This window comes from Sebastes umbrosus, chromosome 17 (genome assembly GCF_015220745.1).
Source record: "Sebastes umbrosus isolate fSebUmb1 chromosome 17, fSebUmb1.pri, whole genome shotgun sequence".
Taxonomy (NCBI): domain Eukaryota; kingdom Metazoa; phylum Chordata; class Actinopteri; order Perciformes; family Sebastidae; genus Sebastes; species Sebastes umbrosus.
In genome coordinates, this window is record NC_051285.1 from 26,451,209 (window position 1) to 26,461,028 (window position 9,820).

The 9,820-nt window shown below is 40.4% G+C and overlaps 1 protein-coding gene across 9 annotated transcripts in view; it reads left to right on the plus strand.

Moving 5' to 3' along the window:
• ncor1 (nuclear receptor corepressor 1) overlaps nucleotides 1-7,349 on the plus strand; it is a 67,793-nt gene extending 60,444 nt beyond the window's left edge. For 7 of the 9 annotated variants that reach the window (XM_037749163.1, XM_037749168.1, XM_037749169.1 and 4 more), the window contains 9 exons: nucleotides 67-207; nucleotides 1,155-1,288; nucleotides 1,389-1,606; nucleotides 1,698-1,841; nucleotides 3,318-3,463; nucleotides 3,670-3,723; nucleotides 3,813-4,016; nucleotides 4,691-4,867; nucleotides 4,982-7,349. In XM_037749163.1, the coding sequence (XP_037605091.1) occupies nucleotides 67-207; nucleotides 1,155-1,288; nucleotides 1,389-1,606; nucleotides 1,698-1,841; nucleotides 3,318-3,463; nucleotides 3,670-3,723; nucleotides 3,813-4,016; nucleotides 4,691-4,867; nucleotides 4,982-5,196 (1,433 nt within the window). In that variant the 3' untranslated portion in view covers nucleotides 5,197-7,349. The remainder of the gene's footprint in view (nucleotides 1-66; nucleotides 208-1,154; nucleotides 1,289-1,388; nucleotides 1,607-1,697; nucleotides 1,842-3,317; nucleotides 3,464-3,669; nucleotides 3,724-3,812; nucleotides 4,017-4,690; nucleotides 4,868-4,981) is intronic. The other 2 variants (XM_037749165.1, XM_037749167.1) reach the window with 2 other exon arrangements.
• Nucleotides 7,350-9,820: the final 2,471 nt, after the last annotated feature.

Sequence of the window (9,820 nt, forward strand, 5' to 3'; positions counted from 1 at the left end):
TCTTACATGTAATCTTTTTCTTCGAGTAGAACATGACCAAACTCTTTGTCCATGCTCGTCCTGCAGTGTCATCCAGTCGATACGACAACACCGCTGGAGGAACCATTGAGGTGATTAGTCCTGCTAGTTCCCCAGTCCAACAACAACAACAACAACAACAACAACAACAACAGGACAAACCAGAGGAAGGGCAACAACAGGCAGCAGGTATGAACACAACAACTCCGTTTGAGCCAGGATTATTACAGTAAACTAAAACGAAAATAAGCAGTGAAAAACTTTTCTTAGTAATAAACTATATCCTTTAAGAAAAACTAAACTCAAATGATATTGCCAGGGTACAAATCTAATAAAAAGAAAAGAAAAATTAAAATAAATTAATGTCTGTATTTGTTTTTTTAGCTGTAATATATCACGACTGAAAAAAGGAGACAGCATGAATTTCCGTCAACCCTCGTGACATTGAACCACATAAACTGAAGGGACTTAACGTTCCAGGAGATGGCGCTGTGCCGCAATTGCTTCATTAAAGTAGCACAAATATTAAACGTGTGGCCATTCCTACACAGTTCTCCTACCATGTATTTTTTAAGTATATAGCTACATTCTTTTGAGACATTATACCTGGCCCTAACAAAAACAAACTAAAACTAAATATATAAAAACTAAACCTTCTGAAAAAACTGAAACTAAACTAAAACCAGCAAACACAATCTAAAAACTAACTAAAGCTAAACTAAAATGAAATCGAAAGGCCAAAACTATAACCTTGGTTTGAGCATATAATAATATTTTGGAGGAAGTAGTATCCTGAATAATGTTTCAATTTATTTATATTTATTTATTAGATTTTGTGTGTCAGGGTCAAAGATGACATATACCAGATTTGGCTGTGAAGGCTAAATTTAGCTGCTTGGCAAGTGGAGTAAACATGCCATAACTTACATGACTTAACCCACTGACCTTGTCATGTGAGACTGCCAGACACCTTTTCTCTGCATCGGTCTCGTCACGAGACTCCACTTAAAGTTATTCCTGTCACCTCGCTGTTGGCAGGCAGTGTATTAGCTCCTCCCTGTGTTATCTCTCTACACCTCACCCTGACTCTCTCTCTCCAAAACAACAACGCTCTGTCCCTTGTCATACCTCACCAGCTGGCATGCGGGCCTACGACATGAGTCGTTACCGGCAATCAGGGGAGCCATCGCAGCCCAGTCCCCAGCAGCCCCCCTCCCAGGTTGACGGCTACGGCAAACGCCGGGTCATGACCTTGGCGGACCACATTTCGGTAAGAAATGCTGGAGAATCTAGAAGGCGTACTGCGGCACATACCAGATTTACCGTCATACCTCTGTAACCTGTTTTTATGCCCACTCCCTGTCATGCAGCATATCATAACCCAGGACTTCGCCCGGAATCAGGACCCTCCTCCCGTATCCTCCTCAGCTTCGGCTACATTCCAGAGCGCGGTGCCATCCGTGTCCTCCTCAGGGCGAGCCAAGATGCCCAGCCGCTACAGTCCTGAGAATCAGGTCCAGGCCCCACACCACCAGAGACCCTCCAGCAGAGTTTCTCCAGAGAATGCCCCCGACAAGCCCAGATCCAGGTACATGGACCAGCCGGTTAACCCTGACACAAATAATCAGAGCCAGTCTAGTTTATCACTCATCATCTGTGTCTCTCTGCTCCCTGTCTAGGCCGGGTAAATCTCCAGAGCGAGGCGGCAGGCAGATGGACAACTATGAACCCATCTCTCCACCACCGAGCTACCAAGGCATGGACAAACAGGATGCGGTCGGGCCTGCACCCCAGAGGCGAGAGGCCGACAACTCCGAGATCAGGTGCGGGATCTCCATAGTTTGGATGCGCTGATAGTTTGAAGCTTTGGGCCCAACAAACCAGTACATCTCTTAATGCTGTAGATTAACATGGATTCAGAATCAGATTTGATATTTATATTAACATTGTAGGAATAAACAGGGTTCCTACACAATATGGAGAAGCAGGGAATTTGATTTAAGTAATTTCCAGGTCTGGATAAGTGTGGAAAAAAGAAAAGAGAGTATGGAAAAATATTTCTGTTTCCAGACTATTTCCCCTATTCTGTTTTCTAAAATATAAAATTCAGAAGAAGCAGCCAGTGCAGCTAAAATGTTTACTACAGTGTGAGTGAGTGTGGGCCAGAGCAAGGCAAGAAGTAGGCATTGCCGTGGGACTGAACGTGCACTCCTACGCAGAGCTTCCTCTACGCCTGTACATCAAAGCCAGGGCCAGTGCGTCCATATATGCGAACTAGGCAATCACCTTGGGCAGCAGTTTGTCAAGGGCGCCAAAATGTTGGCCACGTTTTCATCGTGAGCAAAATAACAATAATAACATAATAATTAGAAGTTACCAAAAACTGCAAGCAGACAGCACAAAGCGGAACGCTGCCTGTCGGACTGGGCCGATCTAATACTTTCAGTATTGAGGGGGGGATATGCGCGTCCCCTCCCAATTTGGACTGATCCTCGTTTGGTTGAAATCTGATTGCCTTATCGTGAATGTGACGAACCGTGACCGGTGTTCCACTCACCCCAGCTCGCCTGGCTGGTCTTGTTTTGATTCAGTGCAGTGCTCGTACACTCTTAGGAGGTGTCATCCACTATGAAGGTCTTCAGCATCATCAGATTCTCTTCATATAAGTGTTGCTATGAGTAAATGCAAGTTTTCCAAGGGCTGGCTTGACAATTCCAAATACAAAGCCTGGTTGGTTAACTATTCCAAATGGGGAAAAGAAAGCTGGATGCAGACTTTGTGTAAAATCGTTTGACATCCTCAACCATGGGGGGAGGCGCCGAAGCACTGTAGTGTTGTCACAGCATCCTCCGCACCCCAAGTCACGAAATCACAAAGTCAAATGTGGTCTGTAGAATCAACTGAGATGTCTGGAAATTTGAGTCTAGAAAAGTATAGAATTTAGTAATGGAAAATGTGTTGGGAGCCAGAATATAGTAGCTGACACAACTTAAAGGTTAATTACAATAGTAACTGATTACAATAAAATGTAGACGAAGTGTGCAACTTATATGTAATAAATGTTTTGTCAGCTGTAATCATGTTGTGAATATTAAATAACCAGTATTTCTACACTGAAGTTAATGTTCTGTTAGCGCCCTGACATTTGATGTATTAGACTATAAATCCATTTCTCGTATGAATGCCAACAGGCAGAAGTCGTTAGACATCCTAGTGTGGTTTAAAAGGCCTTGTGCCAAGAGCTTGTTGCCCCGGTTACCCCTATGCCATTTGACTTTTTATCCTTTGTCTTGCTCAAGGAATGACTCGCGGTCCCCGGGGAACGTCAGCTACCTGCCTTCTTTCTTCACCAAGCTGGAGAACACCTCGCCGATGGTGAAATCGAAGAAGCAGGAGATCTTTCGTAAGTTGAACTCCAACTCTGGTGTCGGTGATTCTGATGTTGGTAAGTGGGCCTCCTCTTCTTCCTTCTATAAACTAACATGCATGCATCAGATGATGGAACAGACTCTGTTAATGTGTGTGCATGCAAGACATTTGTCTGTCAATCCTTCAATTATGCATGTGGTAACATCGGAACAATTTGACTCGCTGTATCGTGTTTCCATTTCATGTCAGATATTTTTTCAACAGCTAAATATTGTCTTGCAGGAAACGCACAGCCAGGCACGGAGATTTTCAACTTGCCCGCTGTTACCACCTCCAGTAAGTAGCAGTGAAACTCTCGCAGACACTTCAATCTAGTTGATGTCTCCTTATCTGATAGTATGTTTTGGTTGTGTTGTGGTTTGCAGGCAGCGTCAACCCCAGGAATCACTCTTTCAGTGACCCAGCCAGTAACCTGGGCCTGGAGGACATCATCCGCAAAGCCTTGATGGGCAACCTGGAGGAGAGACAGGAGGAGCACCAGGGAGGACTAGGGGCTCAGTGTCCCATCAACAACACACCTGGACCAGGCAGTGACGGCCGCCAGGAGGCCAACCCGTCACCCAGCATGGGTGGGCACGAATTACATTCCCAAAATGTTCAGAAGGGATCTCATGTTTACAACACAGTCTCACAGCAGTTTGTGAAATAGTCACAACATTTAATCTATTTGATTCGTGTACATAAATTTGCCTTTTTTTTCTTGACGTTCAGCACGACTTTAAACAACGTAGTTTTTTGTGCGTCTTCGTGTCAATTTCCGCTCCAGTCTTTTCAAAATATAACTATTTAGTTAGGTTTAGGAAAAGATCAACTTGGTTAAGGCCTAAGCAACAAACTACTTAGTTAGGCTAAGGAAAAGATTGCAGTTTGGGTTAAAATAATTCCGAAATGGCGTATCTTAAGTACAGAAGTTATGTGACATAAATCATCTTTGACTTGTGGTTTCACACGGGACACGAACACCGGTCTCCTGGGGCGAAAGTCCGGTGTTTTTTGATTCACCCATCCTCCCCGACCTCCTCCCTACGTGGCGTTCGGCGCTCTCGATACTTACCGGTTCACAATTATTTGGATTACATACAAATTGATTTTGTGCTGACCATCATGAACAAAATTAGAAATTTGCGTCTATGTACCCAAATCAATACAATAAATTTCATGACTATTTCACGACCTGCTGTGCGACTGGGCTGATGTTTAACAAGTTGCTGATTTACACTTTCTGCATGTTTTGATTCTACAGGGAAGCAGAAGCACGGCAAAGCCAACAGCCGGAAATCCAAGTCCCCTAACCTGGGTCAAGCCTACGCTGGAGGGGAGCGTCCATCTTCGGTGTCCTCCGTCCACTCCGAGGGAGATTATCACAGACAAGCCCAAGCCCAACCCCAGTGGAGCTGGGACGACCGACCCTCATCCACAGGTGAGCTGTCCAGCCTCCTGCTGTCAGCGCCTACAAAACTGGTCAAATCAAAGACAGAAATACCCGGAGCCAGCTCATCTAATTTTTCTAAAATTCTTCTCCGTCTCTTCCCAGGATCCATGCAGTTCCCTTACAACCCGCTGACCATGCGCATACTGAGCAGCACGCCACCCACCTCCATAGCTTCCCCCTCCATACAGAGCCAGCAGCAGCAGCAGCAGCAGCAGCAGCAGCAGCCGCCTCCAGCTGGAGCCCCGGTGGCTCAGCAGCGCGTGTGGCAGTCTCTGCTGTCAGAGCAATACGAGACCCTGTCTGACAGTGACGACTGAGCCCTGCTCGCTACAGCTCCGATAACCGGAAGAGAGGCGCGCGCTAAGGCTTGTCTTTTCACCCCCATCCCCTCCTCTCCCAGAACTATCCTCGCTCACTGGCGAGTGTGACAAGTAGATGGGGAGGTGTCCTTTTTATTTTTGGTGCTATGGCGCCCCCTGGCTGTTAGCGAAGAGTACAAGCAGCAGCCTGTGACAGGCAGGGCTCTCCAGAACGAGACCGGCTTTGGTCTGGAAGCACTCACCCAGCCTGTTGGTGAAATAAACAAAACTCGACTGAGGGGATGAGCTATAGTAAAGATGAAGAACTTAATATGTAAAAAGAAACAACATAAAGAGACTATTTCTGATTTTTTTTTTTTTTTTTTTTGATTTCTGTAAAGATATACCTTGTCTTTAAACAAAATCATTGTATGTAAATAGAGTAACCTTTTGCAGTGTTTTTCTTAACTTGATTATTTCTTATTTTAATGTCGCTTTTAAATTGATCCACTTTAAATGGGAAGAGTCGGGGTGTAATCTTTAGTATCACAGTTGGTCTGTCCCAGTACCACCCCCCCACCCCACACCCCCACGTGACCTGACACCCACTCTAATATTTTTACCACAGCGACGCCGAGAGAGACCGAACCATTTGGTTTGTACTTGACCACGAGCGGAGCACAGAGATTGCGCCACACCCCACCCTCCCCGTGCGCCATCCACCAAGCACCACCAGAGCCTGAACATCGCGGATATGTTTGATGAAAACAAGAACTAACATTTCAAACATTAATGATATTTGATTTGTCGGAGATGATGGAGATGCATGGATCAGATGGTAGCGGTAACTTCTCACCCCGTTCTAGACAGAGAAACGTCTTCAAAACAAGTTGAGAACACTGGTGTCATAGCAGAAAGGTGAAAAGTCTGATATAAGCTTGCCGGAAAAGATGACTACTCCTGGACCCCGTCTGAATAATGAAAGTGAGCCAATGTTTTTTTTTTGTTTAGTTTTTTTTCAATAGAGCTGACCATGGTGCGTCACATGTAGCTGTCTCTCTCTGCAGTTTCCAACCTGTCCAGAATGATCTGCTCTGCAATGTTGTCATGGTAAAAAAAAATAGTACGTCAGGTTTTGCCATGCCTTGTGACTTGAGAAAGAAGGCAGCTTTAACTAATTTTCTCAGAGATATACGTTGGTGTTTGATGTTTGTATTTGTTTCTGTAGTCCCTCTTTTTTTTCTTTTTTTTTTGATACTGTCCTGACAAAAATCTGAACTCTGTAAATTGTCTTTCCATTACACGAAAAGACAAAACTAACCAAACATAAAGAATGGTCTGCACCATTGTTGCACTTTTTTGCTTTGTAGCTTTTGACAAAAAAAAAGCATACTACCTGCTGTGTAACTTATTCAACCTCCAGCACAGGAGTATACTAAGATGTGCTTTAACTTTTTTTTCCCTACCACTCACATAAATCTGGATGTTTTGACTTCCTGTCTTTTCTTGTAGCTAGTACATGATTTTTTGTAGTGTTGCCACTTGCATCACAGTTACAGTTTTAAGTGTATGGTACCGTTAAATGTTTAGGAGTTTGCTGTCATGGCGACCACTTAATCTCTGCTTTCATTGTGTCAATCAACAGGCATAAAGCTTTGAATATGAATTATTATAGGTCAACTTCATAAATGGCAGTAACGTTCCTTTTTGCAAGTATGTGAAAAAACCTACCATATTTTGGCTTTCACTTTGCTCAGTTAACAGATCCATTCTGCTCTAAACTTGATATTTCCTTTCTTCCTTTTCATTTTTGATTTTGAATAATTTGTCATAGCACATCTTTATTTTCTGTCATTTTCAACATCTTCGTTATCATCCTGTTCTTAGATGATGGGATGTTATGTGTTTACAAAGGCAATGACAAAAAAAAAAAGTTTACAAACTTGAATCTTAAAAAAAGAAATCCGACATGAAGCCGAAAAAGAATTTGAGCATCTTTTCAGCTCTCTATCAAACACACTTTTTTGTCTTTTTTGAAATTGAGACTTGAAAACCCGTGTATCCTATGATGTTGAAATGCAATGTTTGTATCGCACAATGTCTCTTAGTAGGCTATTACATGAGTTCAGACCAATCAAATAAAGTGGATCAGTTCTCCACCACTGAAAAAATTTGTAGGTTCTTAATAGGTGTGCTATCTATACTGTGATTTTGTTCTCGTAGATTAGAAGGGCGGCTGTGGCTCAGAGCTGGAGCGGAAGATCAACGGTTCGATCCCCGGCTCCTTCAGTCCACATGTCGAAGTGTCCTTGGGTAAAATACTGATACTCGGTATTTAGGTTAGATCCTGATGAGCAGGTTGAATGGGTGAATGTTGACATGTAGTGTAAAACGCTTAGAGTGGTCAGAGGACTAGAAAGGCGCTATTTATAAATGCTTTCTACTTACCATTCATTTATAGATTGTGCCCTAGTCATAATTGTCATCGACTGAGGTGCACCAAAACCTCTCCAGGTTCATTTTCATTTATGAATTGATGCAATATAAAATGAAAGCATTATGGTTTCAGCAATTGCAACTTGTGGTTCATCAAAACAATAATATAGAAAGCGACTAATCACATTGGAGCCCCTTTGTGGTTCAGATAAATGCTTAATGTAAAATACAGCTGTCAGGTTTAATCTTTAAAGCCATACATTTAAACTAGGGCTTTCAATCCATTCAAATATTTAATCACGATTAATCGCATGATTGTCCATAGTTAATTGCAATTATTTTCAAATTAATCGCACATTTTGTATCGGTTACAATGTACCTTAAAGGGAGATTTGTAATATTATTACAATCTATTCATCCATCTGTGCACTCTGACCCCATGACACACGTTGAGTGACAACCCCCTAATTTGCATAATGAGGCAGAAATGTCTAAAGAAATGTAAAAAGAAATGGATAAAGAATACAGAAATAAATACATTTGGGGGAATAAATTAGGGAAAATCGTGCATAACTAAGTAAATAAATACATTTAAAGATAAATATAAAATAACTATAAAATAAATGAAAAAAAAAAATATAGACATTTAAAAATTAAGAAAAATAAATACATGAATAAATAAAAGGGAAATTTAAACAGAAGAGTAAATAAATAAGGGAATTAATACAAATAGATAAATAAATAAAGGAGCCAATTAAAAAGGAATATCAATTTATGTCACATAAACTAATTAATAGCTACTTCTTTTTTTAAATATTAGTTTTTGCTACATTTAATGACATTTATTTATTTATCGAGTAATGTTTTTATGTTTTTATTTTGACAGGTTCTGTCCATACTTAATAGCCTACTCAAACTTCTGGTTAATCATTTCAAAATAAAACTTTCAACGTACACAGAGGTGTAGTTACTCGTGGTCACTGCGGGAGGGCAGTGTATAGTTGTTAATAATAACATGACAAATACACATTATAGTGAAATTGTTTTATTACTTTAATGTTATAGCCTATAGGCTATTTTTAGGGATTATTTTGTACACATAAAGGAAAAGAAGCACATCACCCTCATAGTGTATTCCTTTGTATTTCCCATATTGTGTAGACAAGAAGATGTAAAGGATTAACAATAAACCACTGCTGTTAAATTTAAGTTAAAAGGTAAAACATAGTGCTCTCTGGTTGTTCAAAGACAAGACCTGTGTATTTAAATCATGTGGTCACTGCCCTCTAGTGGTCACTGAGAAGAACTGCAATATTCAATTTGTCAGGTTTGCATCAATGCAGCCATGTTAACATACAAAAGTATACTTTACAAATACTATTAAATATAAATTGTCTTATTGATACCTCTAAAGAATATAATCAGTATTGATTGTTGTATTATTCCTACTAAAGCCTGCAATATTGCTAGCTTGACAAATTCTATGATGCAGTTCCTACCTGTGACCACTGGAGGGCAGTAAAACTTAGATTTTAAATACACAGGTCAAGTTAGCAACAGACCATTTTAATTTACTAGTTTAACCTGAATAATGTCTATATTTTTTAGCAGTTCCTGGGTCTACCTCTATGTTGATGCTAGATGTTGATCTGTGTATCATAGAATTTGTCAAGACATCACTGCAGACTTGACTTTAGTAGGAATAATACAGTTATTTGTGTACTGATTATATTCTTTAGAGGTAACAATATATATACCAATACTATTTATATTTAATAGTATCTGCATTTCTAAAGCCATGCATTATGTATTGTACTAAGAGAGTGAACATTTCCCAGAAGTGTAATTATGTTAACATGGCTGCATTGATGCTAACTTAATGAATTTTATTATTTTAAATACACAGGTCATCTCTTTGCTTTGAACAACCAAAGAGCATTTTGTTTTTCCTTTTAATTTAGATTTATCAGCAGTGGTTTATTGTTAATCCCTTACATCTTCTTGTCTACATAATATGGGAAATACAAAAAAAAAACACTATTGGGATGTTTTTCCTTTCTGTGTACAAAATAATCCCTAAAACATATTCTGTGTTTGATATTATATAAATGATATTACTATATATTTCACCCCCCCCCCTTTTATTTTGTATTAACTTATTTTTTTATTTAATATATTATTATTCTCTTATTTTTGTATAATTATT